At 53.9% G+C, this 22060-nt stretch overlaps 1 protein-coding gene across 1 annotated transcript in view; it reads right to left on the bottom strand.

The window, feature by feature from the left end:
* Cacna1s (calcium channel, voltage-dependent, L type, alpha 1S subunit) overlaps positions 1-22060 on the bottom strand; it is a 64292-nt gene that overhangs the window by 13886 nt on the left and 28346 nt on the right. The window contains exons 11-28 of the mRNA XM_013017306.1: positions 20305-20530; positions 18937-19144; positions 18569-18689; positions 17297-17411; positions 15755-15848; positions 15024-15093; positions 12772-12904; positions 11848-11977; positions 10011-10070; positions 9510-9616; positions 9020-9107; positions 8653-8760; positions 6385-6437; positions 5944-6090; positions 5346-5547; positions 4804-4962; positions 3724-3834; positions 3052-3135 (exon numbers count right to left, since the gene is read on the bottom strand). Of these exons, the coding sequence (XP_012872760.1) occupies positions 3052-3135; positions 3724-3834; positions 4804-4962; positions 5346-5547; positions 5944-6090; positions 6385-6437; positions 8653-8760; positions 9020-9107; positions 9510-9616; positions 10011-10070; positions 11848-11977; positions 12772-12904; positions 15024-15093; positions 15755-15848; positions 17297-17411; positions 18569-18689; positions 18937-19144; positions 20305-20530 (2216 nt within the window). The remainder of the gene's footprint in view (positions 1-3051; positions 3136-3723; positions 3835-4803; positions 4963-5345; positions 5548-5943; positions 6091-6384; positions 6438-8652; positions 8761-9019; positions 9108-9509; positions 9617-10010; positions 10071-11847; positions 11978-12771; positions 12905-15023; positions 15094-15754; positions 15849-17296; positions 17412-18568; positions 18690-18936; positions 19145-20304; positions 20531-22060) is intronic.

The raw sequence follows: 22060 nt of genomic DNA on the forward strand, positions 1-22060 counted from the left end.
GGCTCTTAAAGAGCAGGGGTTTGGGGGTGTGGAGATAACCACTGTTTCCCCCTCTAAGCTCCTCCCTTAGGCCACATTTCAGGAGGAGCCATTTCCCCGCAGCCCTGGGTCACAAGGAGTTGTTGAATTTCTGCAGAGTTTGAGGCTGGTCTGCACACTTGAACAGCTTTGCTTTGGACCACTGGCTGGCAGCCCTGGCTGTGCATGTCAGAATTACTTGGAATTTTTTTTTCTCTTAAAATATAGGCCTTTGTGGGAAGCCCATTCAGGCCAGTGAAGTCCATTCTACAGTCCATTCTAGCACCTGGCTTTAGGGGTTTGTGTGCTTTCTGGGTGATCTGATGGGCAGCCATGATGGTAACTGGGTTCTGGACTTGTATGGTGAGTACAAAGGCCACAGGCACAGGCAGCCAAGCAAATTCCATTCCAGTACCTCAGTTCCACTAGCCAGGTTTTACATGGTCAGTAGACACCCACACCTAGTAGCAACTATATTGGAAGGATGCAGAATTTATATCATTGCAATAGTTGATCTTTTCTGTTTATGTGTCAGAAATGTGATTTGATTTCTTTTTTCAATATTCAGAATTGAACTCATCTAGAGAAGTACTCTACTACTCAAGACCCGCACCCCTGGTTGTTTTGTTTTGTTTTGCTTCTTATGTATTTTCAAGATCAGGTCTCATGTTAATGGACCCAGCCTCAAACTGTAATTCTTTGTGTCTACTTTCCATGTAGCTGGGATTACAGTTATACATCACTGAACCCAATCCAGGAATAGAAATCAATCTTAACATTAACTTCAAGCACATATTCCAGGTGAGGTACATTTGCTACTCAAGAAAATAAAATCAGAGAGTGAGGAAAGGGGTGACATTATCCAAAAAGAAATGTACTGTTTACCTGACTTTTGAAACTATAACCCCTCTGTATATCACCTTTATAATAACAATACCATTTAAAAAATAAAAAATAAAATGAATTGGATAATTATCTGTGATGTTCTCTGACCTCCAATAGCCAAGAAGACCGCTTTGATTTATTCAGGCTTCCTCTACACAGCCCTCAACTCTCAGGAAGTAACTATTTTTGATCTGGGTGCTTTTGGCTGATCAATAGTCTCTCCTGATAGTACTGGTGGCTAAGTGCTACTCTCAAACCACAGGCCCTTGGGATGTGAGTTTCCCAGTAAACATAGATGGAAATGCTCAACAGTCTCTCTTTCTGTCGCTCATTCCCTCCCATCTCTTTCTTTCTCTCACTCCTTTCTCTTTGTCAGTCTCTTTCTCATTCTCTCTCCCTCTCCCTGGCAAGCCCACATCTCACCCCATCCCTCATCAGTCTGGAGCAGATGGAGTGCTGTCTGGCACAGGGGTGAGCAAGGCACCCCCCATCTCCCCCCCACCCCGTGCTGGAGAGCCAGCGTGGCAGCCAAGTCCCCAGAAGGTGGCACCCCTGCCAGCGCTCAGCCCGCCTCCTTCCTCACAGACTAAGCCTTTTGCTCAGCTGTCCCCCTTTCTAGCCTCTCTCAACATCCCCCCGCACTGTGCTCCCTCAAAATCACAGCTAATAAGCTTAGGACTGAGCAGTAGGAAGCTCAGAAGGAAGCCACATAGCTCTGGCTGGGATAGCACAGAAGATGGACGCTGTCCCTTGCCTTGCTCCGCCCTCCCGTCCCTCTCACCCCTGCACTGGCTCTGCCCCGCCCCGGATGCTGCCTCGTACCATCGCAGAGCAAAGCTGTCTCTTGTTTTTGGCCTCTGCCTCTTGCACGGTCTCCTCCTGCCTCCTCTGTCCTCCGCTCTGCAGCTGTTCTCAGCTTGGGCTCTGCAATGGGACCCTTTGGAGCGTGGGGCCTGGGAGACCGTTGTCGGTGGACCTCGCTGCCTGAGACCACCCTACCCAGTGCCTGCAACACCGGCCTGCTGCCGTTTCTCCATCCGCCCCAGGGCCTCGTCCCTCCATCTTGAATCTCTTGTTCCAGGTCCTGAGGCCACTGCCTCCATGCAGGGCTCAGCCTCACACTAAATCCAACACTGACCACGTCTCGTCGTCTCTCCAGCCCCTAGCCCTTCATGGGGGTCCACTTCTCCCAAAAGGCTTGACTCTTCAGAGTAGACACAAGATTGCAACCGTGGCCTTCAAGGACAACCAGACTCTGGGCGACCGAACTCTGTCTACTTTCCTTTTGTCCTCTCCCCTGCCCACCGCAGCTTCAGGGGGGTCTCCTGCTGCTCCCCACACTCAGTGCACACTCTCGGCATAGGGCCTTTGCACACACCTTCTCTTCCTTTGCACACGTCCACATCGGACTTTATCTGCACCTTGGCTCCAATAAAACCTCCCCCCCCTTCCTCTCTCTTCTCTCTCATGTCAATACTGGGACTTGAACACTGGCCCTCACAGTCTCACTCAGCTTTTCTTGCTCATGGTGGGTGCTTGACCACTTACTTGACTCATATCTGCAATTCCAGCTTTGTGCTGGTTCATTGAAGCTAAGAATCTTATGTATTTGTTTTCCCAGGCTGGCTTTGAACCATGATCCTCAGATCTCAGCTTCCTTAGCAGCTAGGATTCTAAGTACACACACACACACACACACACACTCACACACAGTAGAGTTCTCATTCTTTCTCCTGCATGCCCAAAAACCTTTGAGGACTTCCCTCAGGCTGTATGAATGCACCTCCCTCCCCTCTTCAGTTCTACCCCACCTACCTCTCCTCTGCACACACACACACAGGCTCTGCTGAAGGACCATTTGGCATGCCTGACCTTTGCACATCTAACACCCTGCCTCCAACTCCAGTTGCTGCCTCCCTGATGCCAACTAGAGACGGTCTCTGCTTTCCACCACAGCTCTCCCCTTGGTAGGCAGTCCAGTGTAACCACTGGGTGCCTGTGCTGTCTCTGCTCTGCAGGACTGTGGTTCCAGAAGATGTGTCATTTCCGTTATTTTAACCATCCCGGTGCCCCATGGCACAGGTGTCTATGGACTGAGCAAAGGCTTTCGGTCCCACCCCAGGGATGGCTCGTCTTCTGGATACTCACGTCAATCTCGCTGAGGATGACGTCAATGATGCTGCCGATGACGATCAGGAAGTCAAACACATTCCAGGGGTCTCCAAAGTAGCCCTGGGAAGGAAAGCAGTGGGAGAGACTGAGCTTCTGGAGGAGGCAAGCTCTGGTGGCTGACAGGGGTGGTGCTGTCCCGTCCAAGGTGACGATGCTCTGGAGTACCCACAGAGGGCCAGCAGAGGGCGCTGCTCCCATCCGAGGTGATGCAGATCCACTGATAACTCCGAGGACCACCTGAGGCTCCCCAGTGCTCCCACCCACCCATACCCCTCTCCTCTCAGCTGGTCAATGCTCTTTTCATCCTCTGAGTCCCACTCAAAGCCTGTCTGAGGTTTGACAGCAGCACTGACAGAGGGTGGGTGTCTAGGCTGGCTTAGGGGTCAATGGAATGGACTCACAAACCACAGAAACAAGGTAGGATACTTCTTTAGCCCAGGACTGAAGGGTAAGCAGGACCACAAGATTGGCTCCAAGAAGGGGCAGAGGTGAGGTACACAGCGTCCATTCTGTAGGTTCTGGCAACCTGAAGTTTCACCTGTGCCCAGCAGTAAAGGTGGGCACAGACCTACCTGACCCGGGAGAGTGAGGTGATGCGGGGCCATGTGTGTGCATTTGCCTGTCAGGCCCCGACGCCTGGACACTCACCCTGGCCTTGAACGCCATGAGCTTGAGAACCATCTCCAGAGTGAAGATGATGGTGAAGGCCACGTTGAGGATGTCTGAGATGTGATTCATCTCCTCTGATTGGTTGTAGTGCTGTGGAGATATGTGGGGCGGGGCTTGGGCCTTCACATCAGATTCCTGGAGCATTTCCTCTTCCTGGGAGCTGCCCCCCCACTTTCTTCAGCCTCCCTCTCCCCTTTCCACCTGTTTTTAGCTCAGACATCCAGGATCCTGCTTCAGTAACTTTAGTCATCCCGACTTCCACCAAACCTTAAGATTTTTGTACCCTGCCCTCCTCCTTTCCATTGAAAGAGGGAGAGGGGAGGTTCCCCAAGTCCAAGCTCGAGGCCTGCTGAGAGTATTTATTTCAGGGCTTCAAGGCCAGAGCTCATTCATACATCAGTTCCAGGACAGGAGGACTCGGTGACAGTGTCCATGTATTGATACAGGACTTGTCAGAGCCTTAGATTTGGTAGTTAGTATCACCACTGTAGTGAGAACTAGCTGGCCAAGCTTCCTGTCTCTGGCACACTGCCCCAGATGGAGAGGTACTTCCATTGACGACCTTGACAACAACCTTGACTCTTGGTCCACTGCCATGTCCCACAATGAATCCATGTCTCTATGTTCTCTAGGGATTCTCTTACTGCCTTCCCTCCCTGGTAGACCAGATGGCTACCTGTGACCCCACCTTGGCAGCTGCCCAGCTCTGCTGCCTGACTTGGCCCCACCCTCCTCTGTGAGATGGGGGCTGCCGGCCGCGGGCTGTGGACTTGTCGTGTACGTTGTACTATGTACTATGTGTATGTTGGGTGTGGCTTGGGCTCCTAGGTGCAGGGAGCCTGTCTGTAAAGGATCACAGCTGTCGTTAAGTCTTGATGACCCATTCACCGCTGTATCCAACACCTCACCACTCAGCGACTGGCATGTGGGGGAAATGCCTATTGTGGGGGGAAAATGGGCACGGAGCGGGGTGCAGAGAATCCTGCTCTATCCACTCTGCTCTCCTCAGAGCCCAGGCCCCAGCCTGCTCAGCCCCCCATCTCCTAGGAGGCCCCTTACCTGCATGCCCAGGCAGATGGTGTTGAGCATGATGAGGGCAAACATCAGGTACTCGAAGTAGGAGGAGGTGACGACATACCACACCTTGTACTGATAGGGGTTTTTGGGGATGTAGCACCTCAGTGGGCGGGCCTTCAGGGCGTACTGCACACACTGACGCTGAGACACGGCATGACAGGAGAGGTCAGAACACCTTCATCCACGCACTTAGGGAACCCTGAACTTGGGGCTGGTGGCTGGGGGACTGTAGGGACCATGGAGAGGCTGAATTCCACTGGGCCCTTGGGTCCCCCTTGAGTTATCATGGCCCATTCTGACTACTATCCAGCCCAGCCTGGGGAGCCTGAGGCATCATGGGAATTCCATGAGAAGGCCCCACCCCATCGCTTTCTGTTGCTTCTGGTTAGAAATGGGCAGGATGCGTGGAAGGGAGGACTGGGTACCAAATGGAGGTTCTGAGATCACCCCTGAGATGCTGGGATGGGCCCGGGAGAGGGGGAGGCCTGCGAGGCCGTGCACTCCCTCTCTAGGTGGCCCAGCACCTGGTTCTTGTCCAGCTCGCAGTTCTTGTACTCGGTTTCCCCCTGCTCCTGGAAGGTGACGATGACGAAGCCCACGAAGATGTTCATCATGAAGAAAGCGATGAGGATGATGTAGATGATGAAGAAGATGGCCATCTCCACGCGGTTGTTGTAGATAGGGCCCATGTCCTCCTCGCTTGAGTCTATGGCCTTGTACAGTAGCCTTGGGGTGGACAGAGAGAAGAGGATGGGAAGCAATGAGGCTCGGACCCAGCCCAGGAAGGGTGGACATTATTCCACTGGACAAGGGGGCCTTCTGACCAGACAAGGGATGGGAACGGATGTAGGCTGGGGTGGGCGGAGGTGAGGGGCAGCTGGAGCCAATCTTGTAATGCCCCTGCCTTTCCACAAGGCCCTGCGTTTTGTCAGAATCCTCCAGTCAGGGGCCTTGGGTAGTGATCGGTCCACATTGGACTCCGACAAGCCATCAGCGAATTGTCTTCATGACAATGGCCCCAGGCTGGGCATGGCGCAGAGGGGGTGGAAGGGGGCTGAGGCTGGTTCCTGGCATCGCCCCCCCCACCGCAGGGGAGTGTGGCAGGCCCCAGCTCCCACTCACTGAGGCCATCCCTCGAAGGTGGAGACTGTGAAGAGTGACATCATGGCCGACAGCACGTTGTCGAAGTGGAAGTGGTTGTGCGTCCACTGGCGTGCACGCAGCTCGATCTGCGTGGGGTCCCCGTCCTTGTACACGTAGTAGTAGCCCCTGGTGTGAAAAGTCCCTGTCACCCCGCTGAGCACAGGGGGGCTGCCTCGTACTCGCCCCAACCCTCACGCCCTGAGCCCGGGGCAGTGTGCATGCAAGAGGCACCAAGGCCTGTGTCCAGGACCCCCGAGGACACGGCTGCACGTTTCCCCCTGCCCTCCAGCTGCCCAAGCAAAGGGGCTTCTATGACATCCCCTAATGGCAGACGGCCTCCAGCTCCCCGCCTGTAGGGCCACGGTGCCCCCACGTGAAGGCCCCGCCCCTGTGCCCCTCAGCTGGCGGAGCAATGCATACTTGCATTCCTCTTCTGTCATCTTGGATAAGTCATTGCAGCTGAAGAACTTCCCCTACATCCGGCAAGGGGAGAGAGACACGGAGACATGTCACAGAAACAGGAGAGAAAGTGGACTACCGAGAGAGGGGAGGGAGGGCCGACTGTCTGGGAGGAGGGGCCTGTCCCTTCTTCTGGGGCGGGGGTGGGGGGGAGCGTGGGTGATCTTGCCTTCATCATTCATCTTCACAGCTCCACTGTCTGTCCCCACCCCCGGCCTGGATGCTAAGGCTGCGTGTGAGTCCAGGGTCTCAGAGAGAACCCCAGGCAGGGATTGAGGATGCAAATGTGGGCACCCTCAGCCCCTGCTCCTCTCTTCCACAGCCAGCACGATTGAGACCCCCCATCTCCCTGGGGTGCAGTGTCCCCTTCTGCCTGTGGCGACCTGAACCCCAGGGAGACTGTGAGAGGAAGAATGCAGACATGGGCCCCAGATGAGCACCGATACCTCAGCTTGTCCTCAGGGCTGAAGCGGGACCCAGCATGCCCCCACCCCGGGGCCTGAGTGGGCGGGCCTGGTGCCCACAGGAACGGACTCAGGCCAGAGCACTTGCTGTGTGTCTCCGTCACATAACAGGCATAAAGGATTTGGTTTGAGCAGAGGGGATCGCTTGCTAGGTCCTCATGCAACTCCATGAGAGACCCAGAGAGGAAACTGGCTCAGCCCAGGACACAGGGCCGACTGGGGGGCCCCTCACCCCGTCCGCAGGAGTGTGCTGCCCTCACACTCCCCTCTTAGGGCTGCTGGAGTGTGGGGGGGGTGAGCTGGGGGAAGATCAGAGAGCATGCCCAGCTGCCACTGGGCAAGGTTCTGGGCAGACCCTAGACACCCAGTGCCCAGTGTAATACAGAAAGCAAAACTCCACAGTGAAACGTAGAGAGCATGAGGTTTAAATGCCAGCTGTGCCAAGCTGCCCCTAGTGGCTGGGCAGCAGGCTCTGAAGCACCGGACACAGGAGGCAAAGGAAGGGTGGATCCTCCTCCGTTCCTTTAAGGAATGACTGTGGTACGCTCCTACAGCTAGGCCCAGGGCTGGGTGCCAGGTGAGGGGTGAGTCAGGTCAGACTGTCCTCCACAGGATGCTTGACAAAGAGGGGTGTGGGTGGGGAGAGGGGCAGCGCTTTGCTGGGCAAAGGGAAAAGGTCACGAGCAGGATGCGTAGGCCCTGTGCCTCCAGGATTGTCTCCGCTCAGGGTCCCCTGGGAGCCCCACCCTGACTCCTCTCCTCAAAGTCTTGTCTCTCCCGCCTTGGAGGAGGCTTGGGAGTTTGCCTTGTGACTCCCCTCAACCTTTACAGAGGCCCTGGCTCAATTATGGAGAAAATGTTTCATATGTGTTTGTTGAATGAATGAATGAATGAATGATGGCTATGCGATTCCATTGCATGTCTAAGATGGACTGAGCCTCTATCACCATGACTTCGGGAGATCATGCTATGGTGCAGGGGGTGGATTAGCTCGTGATGGAAACTGTTGGGGTGTCTGTGTGAGTTCCAGGTATCAGTATCTGTACCCTGCAGATGAGCTGCGGCCCAGAGGCACCCAGAAGTCAGAGCTCTGGAAGAGGAGGCCATGCCCGAGTCCTAGAGAGGCCCAGGAAAGCCAGAGTAGATTGCCCTGACATGAAGTGAGACTCCTGGTGGCCTGGGGGTTGCCGGGCATCCCACATGGGGCTGTGGGCTGCTGAGCAGAGGTAGGATTACAGGGCGTTATAGATGAGCCTGGCGAGGTAGGGGAAGGTGGGGGAGATGGGGGAGGGGGGAGAGGTGACTGCAGGGCCAGTGACAGGAGGTGGTAGCACTCAGGCAACCAGATATAAACTTGGACTATTCTAGCCTCAGAAGTGTTCATTTCTTTGGGCATAACAGCTTACGTCTGTAACACCAGCCACTCTGAAGGTAGAGGTAGGAAGATTTTGGTCTAAGGCTTGTGTGGGCAAAAGCATGAGACCCTATTTGAAAAGAAAAAAAAAAAACAAAGCAAAAAGGGCTGGGCAGACCTTAAGTGCTAGAGTACCTAGTGAGCACAAGGCCGTGACTTCCAGCTTGGGTACTACAAAGCACATCACGATGCAACATAACAACACCATGTGCGCATTCATGCAGGAACATTTGTTCTCAGGTTCTGGGGCTTCCTTGGCTGGAGGGGAGAGAGATTGCTGGCTCTTGCCACAGCCTGGCAGCGGAGTCCTGGCGGGGAACGGAGGGACTGCTCGGGTGGACGGGACCTCACCTTGAAAAGCTGGACGCCGATGCAGGCGAACATGAACTGCAGGAAGGTGGTGACCAGGACGATGTTCCCGATGGTGTTGATGGCCACAAACACACACTGTACCACGTGCTGGGGGAGACAGCGCCGGATGGGGGCGGAGCCTGCGTAACTCACCCCACTACCCCAGCCGAGGAGACCCCAGAAGTGCAAGATGTGTGGCCTCTGGGTGGATCTGGAGGCGGGTTGAGGATCTGGGGAAGCCCAGACACACGACCTCATCCTCACTCTCAGCTTGGCCAAGGAGAGGAGGTTTCTGGAGTGGGGACCTGGCACCCCTCTCCCCTGGGGTCGCCCCTCTCCCCTGGGGTCCTGCCTGGCACTTCCTTACCTTCAGCCCTTTGGCTCTGTTGATGGCCCGGAGCGGTCGGAGAACCCTCAGCACTCTGAGGATCTTCACCACGGAGATGGCACTAGACCTGCAGAGTGGCAAGGCCCGGGGCAGTGAGCTCCCGCCAGGCAGCCTCCATGCCCCGGCCTCCTTCCTGCCCCCTGTCCCAAAGCCCTCCACCCAGCACCTTTTTGCACATCACCCCCGACTCCACCCTAGAGAAAAGAGGCTCCCTGCTCAGGGGCGGAACTCTCATTGGTTGGCTTCTTCCCTGTGGCTACAGGCTCTGTCTCTTCCATAAGACTAGCAGCTTCTATAGGAAGCAAAGGGGAGGGGCTGCCCTCTGTCCACCTCCCCCCTCCATCTCCAGGCTCTGCCATTAGGTAGAGCTCCTGGTGCAACACAGAGCCTACTGACTAACATGGGGTGAGGCCCTGGTACCGAGCGGATGGCACCCAGGCTGGGAGATGACACCCATGCCAGTGCTCACTCAAGTCCCATGGAGATGAGTGACACAGCCACCACCAGCAGGTCCAAGATGTTGAAGTAGTTGCGGCAGAAGGACCCTTTGTGCAGGAAGGCCCCGTAGGTGGTCATCTGGAGGGAGACAGAGAGGGAGGGACCTGGGAGCAGGCTGGCCTCCCCGGAGCAGGGCTTCCTGCCTCCGTCGGCTCAGGAAGAGCATCTACAGAGACAGACTGCTGCCGGCAGATCTGGCACCACCCGGCTCCCTGCTTCAGCCTAAGTTCTCCAAGTCCTGACCTTCACAGGCCAAGGGGAGCCCCAATTCACACCACCTCCCACCCCCACTGGGAGTGGGGAGCCCCAGCCCTCTTCTTTGTGGAAGGGCAGGGTAGAAGTCCCTGTCTTCCCCCCTGAGAAGGGACCAGGCCCCCCGAGCCCCGTCTCTTTCTACTCTGTCTGCTTTAGCCCAGCCTCCCAGTAGGTCTGGGCTCATGCCCAGGGCTGTCGGGCCACAGCCTTCACTCACCTTGAGGACAATCTCCACGGTGAACACAGAGGTGAACGCGATGTCAAAATACCCAAGGATCTGGGGATGAGGAGGGAGGGTGAGCCAGTGAGAGGAAGGGCAGAGGGATGGTACCTCTTTCATGGCCACCACCGCCATCCTCACCACCGCCATGACCATCACCCCTGCCACAGCCACCACCGTCATCTCTATTACCACCACCACCTCCATCATCACCTCCATTACCACCAAAACCATCATCACCTCCATTACCACCACCACCATCACCTCCATTACCAAAACCATCATCACCTCCATTACCAAAACCATCATCACCTCCATTACCACCACCACCATCACCTCCATTACCACCACCACCATCACCTCCATTACCAAAACCATCATCACCTCCATTATCAAAACCATCATCACCTCCATTACCACCACCACCATCACCTCCATTACCACCACCACCATCATCACCTCCATTACCACCACCACCATCACCTCCATTACCAAAACCATCATCACCTCCATTACCACCACCACCACCACCACCTCCATTACCACCACCACCATCACCTCCATTGCCACCAAAACCATCATCACCTCCATTACCACTAAAACTATCATCACCTCCATTACCACTAAAACTATCATCACCTCCATTACCACTAAAACTATCATCACCTCCATTACCACCACCACCATCACTCCATTACCAAAACCATCATCACCTCCATTACCACCATCACCACCATCACTTCCATTACCACCACCATCACCTCCATTACCACCAAAACTATCATCATCTCCATTACCACCAAAGCCATCATCACCTCCATTACTACCAAAACCATCATCATCTCCACTACCACCACCACCACCATCACCTCCATTACCACCAAAGCCATCATCATCTCCATTACCGCCACCACCATCACCTCCATTACCAGCACCACCATCACCTCCATTACCACCCAAACCATCATCACCTCCATTACCCACCCCATCCCACTATCATCACCTCCATTACCACCACCACCACCATCACCTCCATTACCACCAAAGCCATCATCACCTCCATTACTGCCACCACCATCACCTCCATTACCGCCACCACCATCACCTCCATTACCAGCACCACCATCACCTCCATTACCACCCAAACCATCATCACCTCCATTACCCACCCCACCCCACTATCATCACCTCCATTACCACCACCACCATTACCATGTCCTTTACCACCACCACCATCACTACCACCACCATCATCCTCACCATTTTCCTCACCACTACCATCATCACCATCAACCTCCACCACAATCATCCTCATCACCATTATCCTTACCACCATCATCACTATCAGCATCAGCACCACTAACCATCATCACCATTACAACCACTGCCACCTTTATTACCACCACCACTGCCACCACCACCACCACCGCCACCACCATCATCAACCACTACCATCATCCTCACCACCATCATCTTTACCATCATCACCATCATTATCACCACCACCTTGATTCCCATCACCATCACTTCCTTTATCATCTCCACCATTGTCACCACCCCCATCCTCACATCATTACCACTACTACCACCATCGTCATAATCCCACCAGCAGCATCACTACCGCCTCCACCACCATCTGGAGTGGGCAGCCACAGCCTGTCTCTGCCCTGCTGTGACATCCATCACTGGTCAGAAACAGTGCACGGGCAAGCCGGGGAAAACCGGCTCAGGGAAAACCCCACGTCGGTGGTCACACAGGGGTGTGTGAAATGGGGTGGGGAGGCTGAAGCGGGGTACGGGCGGGGTGCAGAGCCAGCAGAGGTAGCCACGTCACCTGATTCCTCACGGACTCCGCCCGGATGGGGTCCTCTGCAGCCAGGGCAGCGCTGCTGAGCAGGATGAAGAGCAGGATGAAGTTGGTGAACCACGTGGCGTTGACAATGCGGTGACACAGGACGCGGATCCTGGGGGAAAGAGTGGAGAGCGGGCCCTGTGAGCTGCTGGACTCTCAGACTCCACTGGTCTCTGCCCCTCTTCAGGAGTGAGGAGCCATTTCCTGTGCCCTGGGTCGGGATGAAGTGTGGACGGTCGCCTCGCTCCTCTGGCTGGCATGCCGGGCTGGGCATCCGGCGCTCCTTGAGTCTCAGAGCCCTCCCCCAGCCCCCCTCTTCACACACCCCTGCTTCAAGTTCTTCCCTCCAAGGAAGAAGACAGGCTGATCTCATCCCCAAGGCAGACACAGGAAACTCCATGAAGCCTGTGCTCTCTGTCTCTTAAAGCTGAATGACTCGGGGCATGGTTCAAGTGGTAGAGCACTTGCTAGCAAAGGCGAGGCCCTGAGTTCAAACTCTAGTAGTTAAAGAACAAAAGGAAAGCTGAAAATCATAAAGCCAATAAAGACCCCAGATGTCCCCAACTCCTGTCCCTTGCACCATCGAACACTACTCTTAGGAATAAGCCTTGTGTGTAAGTAACTGATTAAAAGCCTGCCTTCTCCCAGAAAGAAAAAAAAGTGCTTCACACACATTAGGCAAGCATTCTCCCACTGAGCCACGCCTCAGCCCAGTACTAGCATTGGAGACAGGTCACAGGACCTTAAGCTAAAGGAATGGGTGTTACATAGAGTAACTGTAGGAATGGACAGATAAGAGCAGGTCTTTGCAGGGCAGGGAAACAAAATCTCTCTCTGTCTCTGTCTCTGTCTCTCTGTCTGTCTCATCAGTTACCCCTGCCCTCCAGCAGCCAAGGCTCCACCTACTTATTGGTGGGGCTGAAGATGAAGAAGGAGCTGGCTTCTGGAATGGGCACCGCCTTCTCTTTGAGCTGCAGCTCAGCCAGGGGGCGAGGCCGGGGGCTCACCGGGATCTCAGGCTCGTCTTCCTCATCATCTCCTGTGGGGAGAAGAGACATCAGAGGTGTTTCCCCAAATGCTGCGGCGTCCTCCAAGGAATCTCTGAAGTCAGCCATAGAGGGGCCTCCCTCACCCCGCATAGGACCAGAATCTTCTGGAAGAAAGCCCAGGAGTCTTGTTGCAGCCTCTTCTGTCTCTAGGCTGGATGTTTACCACCTTCACCACTCACTAGCTGGGGGCAGGGAGACCTGGCTTCGGGAGAACCAAGTCTGGTTCTGCCCTTGTTGTTGAGCTGCTGTGCAGCGCTAGACATGGGGGCCTTCCTGAGTCTCAGTCATACAGCGTGGGAAACCGACAAGAGGAGGAGGTGTATGAACTCTGGCTAGGAATCTAAACACAGTAGTTTTGGAGAGAACCTTCCAGCATGGAAAAAGGCATTCAGTATCTCTTGAGCTTCAGTCTGCTTCCAGGACTAGGGAAGGCCGAGTGCAGGAGTCAGGATATGTGTGCAGGGGGGAGGTGGAGGAGACAGATATTTCAAGCATATCTGAGATTGCATCCGGGGAAGGCTGACAGCTACTCCCTCCCCAGCCTGCAGGCCAGGAGCTCCTGGATTCCGCTCTCTATCTGCCCTACCCGGGAGAGTCCTCCTGCTCATAGGAATCACACCCCCACGCCCCACTGCTCCTCTTGCTTTCTCCTCAGAACTTTACCCTTCTCATCCTGCCTGGATGGTCGCAGGGCCCCAGAGATATAATTTCTGCTCACTACCAGAGACTGTTAGTTCTCAGAGTTGCCACATTTGTGTCCTTTTCTCTCTAGTTCTTTCCTTTTTGGGGGGTTTATATCCCATTTTGTTCATATGTTGTTGTTTTTAAAGAAACTAGGTAGCTAAATGCAGTGGTGCCCGCCTATACTTCCAGCCATTTGTGACACAGAGACAAGAGGATCACTGTCTAAGGCCCAGGTATGAGCCCCTGCCTAAGAAATAACAACAGCAAAAAGGGCTCTAGCCATAGCTCAAGTGTAGCTGCTTGCCCAGTGAGCACAAAGCCCTAAGCTCCAACTCTAGCTCCACCACCAAAAAAAGAAAAGAGAAGAGAAAAAGAAATAAACAGAAGCTGGATATAAACACATTCAATCCCCCCCTCCCCCCTCACTTCTCTCCAACCCCTTCCTCAACATTCCTAGGCAGCCACCTTCCCACTTGCACACCAGCCACTCCTACCTAACTGATGGTCCCTGTGAGGTGATCACCCCCACTGAGTGATCCTCAGTATTCGTTTATGGGGGAAATTTGAAGAACTTCCCCCAGTCTTCTCTGTGCTATCTCCATCCGACCACACTTCACTCGGCCAAATCCCGTGGTGTATATGTTCATTCTCTTTATTGAGTGCCTACCCTGCGCCATTTTGTGTGCCATTTGGGGCACACAAAAAAGTCTCCCTGGAGCTCAGAGTCATTTTTGAATACCCCAAAGACGTAAAATGGTTCCTCGGCTCAGTGCTCTGAAGGACTTGTGTGTGAGCTCAGAGAGAGCTTGAGAGCCCTTGGGTCCCAGCGCTCTCCTGGGTGGCCTCCGCTTTCTCCATGTGTCTTTCTTCTCTGTCTGGACCCGTAAGATTTCTGCAGCGGACATGGGTGATGTGTCTGTGTTGGGAGAGGTTTGCCTAGCTATGTCTTATTCATCCATCCTCCCATGAGCCCCTGTCTCCTCCCCTTGTGGATTTTTGAACAGTGCCACTTATGGTTCCATCCCAGGCCCTGGATGATAAGCAACTGGCCCCATCCCTACATGGCTAGGAGCGGCCCCCTTCAGAATCCCTTCTGTATGGCTGGTAGGGGGACTGTGTTCCCACAAGCTCCATACTCCTGAAAATCAGATCCTCAGGCCTGCAGCACAGAGCTGGCCCTCAGGATACACTGTCTGAGGCGAATGAAAATTTTAGGTGTGGACTCTGCTCCTGTGTCCGTTGTGTGCTGGCAGGTGGCTTATTTGCAAGGCTGGGTGCAGAAGGGACATCTCCAGTGTCCTACACTCCATGGGGAGAGGCCTAGGCAGAGGACACACGGAGGCCGACCACGGAGAGAATTCAGCCTGCACACGCTCCCCATAGACAATACCAGGCTCCTATCTACCTAGCTTCCAGGGTCCTCACCTGGGAAGTCAGCCGAGGGGTAAGGGTCCTTGATCTCATTGACGTTAGATTCAAACTCATCGATTTTCAGCTGTAGGGGGGAACACAATGAAGATGGTGAGGAAGCCAGAGCTGCTGTCGGCTCTGACTAAACATGGGCTGAAGAGCCGGCCTGGATTTCTGCTTGCTGGCTGGCTCTCCCCACGGCGTGAGGATCGGTGAGTGTGATCAACCGTGGCTTCCTCCTGGAAGCCAGGTCCACGGAGGCAGGCAGGGGCAGAGCCGAGCTTGGTCTGTGTACACGGTGCCTTTGGCTTGGTCTCCCCGGAGGGCTGATCTCCTTCGGTCAGGGTTCCTCACCCCTCTGGGGGCCCAGCTTCCTGGCTCTTTTCCTTGGTCTCCAAGAATAATGAACAGAGCCAAGCTAGAGCAAGCAGGGCAGGGCTAGCGCTGGTGAGAAGCCAGGCTGGGCTTCTCTGTAGAGCCTCTCATAGAGAGGCAGATTTCCTGCTTGCTCTAGGCAGGAAGCAGCGACAGGAATCCCTGGAGATGTATACACTGGGCCCCAAGGGGATGCCTTCTCCAGACAGAGGACCACTGTCCTCTCTCCTTCTCTCCCTTCCTCCTTCCCTTTCTCCCTGCCTCTCACCCACGCACTACTTTCACTTCACTGGTACCCTGAGGCACAGGGCAAGGGGGGGTGCCTTCAGACCCTCTCCATCCATCCTGTGAAATATCACCCGAAGTCTCACCTTGGCGGTGGTTGGGATTCCTTCCCCCTTGGGCTTCTGCTCCAGCTTCTTGGCTGTCGAGGCCTTCTCCTCTTCTGTCTTGTCTGGGAGACCCCTGAGTTGTAAAACCAAGGAAATGGTAGTGAGTGGATAGACTGAGGCTCTGCACCTGGTTCAGTCGGCATTCACAGGGTGGATGCATGATTATCCAGGGTGCTCCCAACTCTTTAGAGAGGTCTGGACTCCTTCGCTGGTCTCTCTTTCTCTCCTCTGCTCTTCCCATAGTGCCTCTCCAGGAATGGGAGTCCCATTCTTGCAGGTTCAGGCACTGGGGGAAGCAGGCTGCTCTCTAGAACCCAGTTCCATACTCATGTGTGTGGGCCTCCGGTCACCTGCAGACTCGCTACACCTGGGAGCTTGCTAGAAACACAGAACCCCGGCTACCCGACCTGGTGCAGCCCAGATGAATCAGAATCCGCATCGTTAACAACATCCGTTAATTTTTTTTTCTGTCAACACAGTGATTTATCATTAGAACAATGTGATGTTGATTACACAGAATTAAGAAAGGTCATTAGCCACATGACAAAAATGTGATGCAGTGTTGATAAATGCACATTTAGGGGTGTGGAAAATGGCATTTGTCCTTTAGTCCCCTCTTCAACTCAAACAAGGAAGAAGAAGATGGAGAGGGACCTATGTTGACCCCAAACATTTTTCTCTCGGGACTTGGCGGGGGGTGGGGGTGGGGAGGGGGGAGGGTAGTCATGGGGCTTGAACTCAGGGCCTGGGCACTGTCCCTGAGCTCTTTTGCTCAAGGCTAGCATTCTACCACCTGAGCCACAACGCCACTTCCAGTTTTGTGGTGATTAATTAGAGGTAAGAGTTTCTTGGCCTTTCCTGCCCAGGATGGCTTTAACCTGTGATCCTCGGATATCAGCCTCCTGATCATCTAGGATTACAGGTGTGAGCTACCAGCATCCAGACATATCAAACTTCTTAAAGGACTTTTTACTATTTCACCTTGAGGTAGGTCAATACCACTCTCCCCAATTTCCTGTGGGGAAACTGACAAAAGACAGCAAGAGCATTGCCTAACGCCATCTCATGGCACAAGGCCAGCCGTTAATTTTAAGAGACAATGCTTAGCTCGGTCCTGCTTCTACTCCTAGAAGAAGATCAGGCTACAGAGAGACAAGCCACTTCGCAGGTGGGGAAATCTGTGAAGAACTAAACATCCAATCCTGTTTCCCAGAGGGAGGAGGCCTAGCGTCCAGGAAGATTGGCCCTTGAAGACTGGACTCTCAGCAGGGCTGAGAGGAGAAATCCCAGAATCCATTGCCTAGACATGACCAGCCTGCCCCTAAATCCTGCCCCAAATCCACCTCCTCGGACTTCAGCAGCCTTGGATGTCCTTGTTGCAGGAGCCTGTCCCCTGGAGCAGGTGCCCTGAGACCCCTGCCCAACTGGCTCCAGGGAGAAGCCTCCTCCCCCGCCCCAAAGCTGGGCGATGTCAGCCATGGCTAGGGGTCAGCTCCTCCCTGTGGAGGACACAGCACTCACTTGGACATCTTCCTGCGTTTCCTCTCCTCAGCCTTGGCCTTCTGGGCAGAAGTTAGGCTCTCCGCCTCTGCCAGGTTGTCCACAGCAATGGCCAGGAAGACGTTGAGCAGGATATCTGAGAGTCCAGCTAAGGAGCCTTGGGTTGAGTCCCACTCTGCCCGAGTGTCCCCAGGCCCTCTCCCAGACTGGCTGACCGGGAGTGCGTGAAGCAAAGCAAGTAGCATCAGCCAGCGAAGGACTGGCAGCTCCCTGTTGTCTCCCGTAGGAAGGTGTCAGTGCCACAGCACAGGCTGGAGGACCCTGGGATAGCTCTCTGCTCTGCTCACCCCTCCCCTCATCACCAGACCTCAGCCTCCCACTGTCCTAGCCCAGTCCTGTTGGCCTCCGCACTTAGACTGAACCGTTCTGGCCATACTCACAGTTCCTCTCTGCCTGCCTCTGAATCTAAGTTAGGACCAGGCTGCCCGCAGGTCCATAGCTGAGCCCCGGGCTTCTGCCTTCCTGGCCCAGGCCCAGCAAGCCACCTCCTGGAACCAATCACTCCATCGTTCTCAAGCCTTTCTGATGGAAGGACTTGTTCTACAGTTCCTCCTGCCTTTGCTGTGTCCTATCGCTCACCCCCAGGAGCCTAGGAGCTCCCCTGGAGCCAGAAGGTTCTGCTACCTGGCAAGTGGGCACCTTTAAGCCCTCTTTTCCTTTTCTTTCTTCTTCTTTTGTTTTTGTGCTGGTGCTTAAACTTAGGGCTTTGTGCTCTTGATCAGCTTTTATTTTTGCTCAGGGCTGGTGCTCTACCACTTGAGCCACACCTCCATTTCTGACTTTCGCTGTTTTCATTAGAGATGAAAAGTCTCACAGACATTTCTGCCCAGGCTGGCTTTGAACTGTGATGCTTAGATCTCAACCTCCTGAATAGCTGGGATTACAGACATGAGCCACGTGTCCAGCAACCCCTTCTTTTTCTTTTCTTTTCTATCGGTCGTGGGGCTTGAACTCTAGGCCTGGGCGCTGTCTCTCAGCTTTTCAGCTCAAGGCAAGCATTCTACTGCTTGGGCCACAGTGCCACTTCTGATCTTCTGGTGGTTAATTGGAGATAAGTCTCATGGACTTTTCTGCCCAGGCTGGCTTTGAACTGCGATCCTCAGATCTCAGCTCTTGAGTAGCTGGGAATACAGGCATGAGCCACTGGTGCCCGGCCAACCCGTTCTTTTGAAGAACCTTCCCCCTCCTTCCCTCTGCCCCATTCTTCTCTGTAACCTGCTCCCAGGGGGATACAGTTGCCACAGACGAAAAGAATGATGAAGTAAATGCACACCAGCATGCCAGGGTAGGACGGCCCTCCATAGGCCATGATACCGTTGTACATCACAGAGGCCCAGCCCTCCCCAGTCAGGACCTGAGGGAGAGGAGGAAGGAGAAAGTGAGAGGGGGACACGGAGAGACCCAAAGGGCTTCCATCCACGTGCGGCGTCCAAAAGGCCTCTTCCTGTCCGTTGTCCCACGCCTGCACAGGTGGTGGCTCCCGCTCTCCCCAGTGCCCCCGCTATGATCTAAAAAGCATATCAAGCCCTTCAGGGACAAGAAGCTTGATGATGGGCCTCTCCCCAGCTGGGTTCCTCGGCTGGCGCCACGGGACGTCTCACCTGGAAGACACTGATGAGGGCCTGGGGGAAGTTGTCGAAGTTGCTGCGTCGCACCTGCATGTCCTCGAAGTCGTACCTGCCCCCAAACAGGTGCATGCCCAGCAGGGCAAAGATGATGATGAAGAGGAAGAGCAGCAACAGCAGAGAGGCGATGGAGCGGATGGAGTTGAGCAGGGATGCCACCAGGTTGCTCAGCGACGTCCAGTACCTGCGCCAGGGCAGCAGCAAGGGGAGGAGGTATGAGGGGGCTTCTGGATGGGAAATGCCCAGGAGAACTGCTTGTGAGCATTGTGGTCACTCCTAACTGTGGCTTCCGGTCCCTATGGCCAATGATGTATGCTACTCAACTCTGTAACAGCATGAGATATGAGAAAGAGGGAGGGCTGTACTACAGTGTTATTACAACTGTAATATTTGTTGTTAACCTCTCTTTTTTGGGAGGTGGTGGTGGCTTCAACTCAGGTGGCTTGCTCATAGCTGGCACTTTACCATTTCAGACACACCTCCAGCCCTACTTTTTGCTGGTCATTTTGGAAACAAAGTCTCTTGGCCCTTGCTGTACAGACTGACTTCAAACTGTGATCCTCTGATCTCAGCCTCCTGAGTAGATTACAGGCGTGACCCACCATTGCCTGGCTTGTTCATCTCTTATGGTGCCTAATCTATCATAGATATGTGTGTATAAAAATGGTATATTTAGGGTGGGCAATGGTGGCTCCTGCCTGTAATCCTAGCTATGCAGGAGGCTGAGATCCGAGGATCACAGTTCAAAGCCAGCCCAGGCAGGAAAGTCCATGAAATTCATCTCCAACTAACCACCAGAAAACCAGAAATGGCACTGTGGCTCAAGTGGTAGAGTGCTTTCCTTGAGCTGAAGAGCTGAAGAGCACCCAGGCCCAGAGTTCAAGCCCCACAACCGACACAAAAAAAAAAAAAGTCTACTTGGGGCTCAGCACTGTTAAGTTTCAAGCATCCACTGGGAGTCTGGGTACAGATTAGCGGAAGATACAGGGAGCTATGGTGTATGAACACATGGATTCTCTGCCTTCTCATCCCTCCTTGTCTTCTCTGCTTCGTTCTTAGGTTTTTGTTTCCATACTATCTCCTTCCTTCTCTTCCTTCTCCCTCACATTGTCCACTCCTTCTCTCCGTCAGTGTTTCCTTCTCTATTTCCTTTCTCTTTTCCCTCCTTTCACCAAGCCATAAATAATGGCAAGAAAAAGGAAAGTATGAGCTGTTTCTCTTTCCTGGGGGGAGGTTGTTCAAGGATGGAGAGGAGTACTGAGCCAGGGCTACCCGTGAGCTCGCCAGGCCCCGGAGCATTGGAAATGAATGAGATGGGTCAGAGAGCCCCGCCGCTGGGCTCACTTGGTGATCTTGAAGATCCTGAGGAGGCGGATGCAGCGGAGCACGGAGATGCCCAGGGGTGTCATGGCACCGGACTCCACCAGCAGGATCTCCAGGATGCCACTGCAAACCACAAAGCAGTCGAAGCGGTTGAAGATGGACATGAAGTACTGGCGCAGGCCCAGCCCGTACATCTTCAGCAGCATCTCGATGGTGAACAAGGCCAGCAGCACGCGGTTGGCAACATCTGCAGGTGGGAAGGACAGTCTGAGCGCCGCTCTCCAGTTACCTCCTGCCTGGGAGCCTCAGCACCCAGCACACCCGCACTAGATTTCCAGAGCAACCGCCTTAAAAAAATCTCAAGCCCAGTAAAATCTAGTGACTGTGGCCCACTGAGGAAGTCCCGATCTAGATTTCTAACAAGCTCTCCTGTGTTTAATAGAACCTGCATTGTAGTCCTTCTAATTTCACTTAAGTTTACTAAACGCCATCACTCCCTCCTTTCTCTTGATAGGAGAGGGCCATCCACTGCTAAAGCCCACATGTCCCCCTGCGCTTGCCCGCCCCTCTGGGAAGCCCGCCAACAGTGGTCCTTTGTCCTAGAGGATGGACTTGCCAGGGTCATTTATATGGCTCTCTCCGGGGTCACCTATTACCCCACGTTGTCAAATCCAGCAGATGTTTAACCATTCCTTCTCTGTTCTGCTAGCAGCACTAGGCTCTGCTGAAATTCCCCTTGTATTTTCAAACATTTGTCTCACCTTGCCCTCACTTCTGTGGCACCAAATCTTCCTGAACTTTCTCTATACCTCTAGCTTCTGAGCTTTCTCTGAAGATACACTTTTCTCTTTTTCTTTTTCCCCTTTTATCCCTCCCTCCCTCCTTTCCTCCCTCCCTTTCTCCCTCCCTCCCTCCTTCCCTCCCTCTCTCCCTTCCTTCCTTCTCCCCCTCTCTCTCTCGTATTTCTTTCATCTTTTCTTTCTTGTGTGTGTTCCGGTACTGGGGATTGAACTCAGGGCCTGGAGCTGCCCTTTAGCTTTTTTGCTTAAGGCTAGCACCCTACCACTGGGGCCACAGCTCTACATTTAGATTTTTGCTGGTTAACTGGAGATAAGTCTCACGGGAACTGGCAAGTTGCTTTCAAACCCCAACCCTCAGATTTCAGCCTCCTGAGTAGTTAAAATATCAAGTGTGAAACACCAGTCCTGGGCTCAGATGCATTCTTTATTGAACACTGGCCTTGGGCCATGCGTTTGAGTGTGTGCTAGCCCCTGGTGATCTGGTGGTATTTATAAGATGCTTGTTCAATGTCATTGCTGTCAATGACTTCCCAGATTTCATTCTTCAGAAATTTAGACGTGCATACTAAAATCCACACCAACGTTTCCGTCTGCCTCCTGGACATCTTCATTGGAATATACTGAACTCAGTGCGCCCAAGATCAAACTGATGTCTATCCTCCTCCACCCACCAGAATGACCGGGTCCATTGAGCAGCTTCTCCATCTCAGTAAGTGAAGCTACTACCTTTCATTTATCTGCATAGGCCAGGAACCTCCGATTGACCTCTGACTCCTCTGGGTGGGCGGGGTTTCCATCTTCCCAACTTTAGGGTACTGAGAGTGCACAGCATGTTCAAGGGCGGCTCCCAGGACTGAATGGACCTTGGATGCATGCGTCCCTACCCACGGATGGTAGCTTTATTTCCTATTTCCTTCCTAAGAAGACAACCTTCTATTCTATTTTGGCACTTTAAACACAGTCCCTTTGGTACTGTT

Source organism: Dipodomys ordii, unplaced genomic scaffold, assembly GCF_000151885.1.
Source record: "Dipodomys ordii isolate 6190 unplaced genomic scaffold, Dord_2.0 Scaffold35, whole genome shotgun sequence".
NCBI classification, from domain to species: domain Eukaryota; kingdom Metazoa; phylum Chordata; class Mammalia; order Rodentia; family Heteromyidae; genus Dipodomys; species Dipodomys ordii.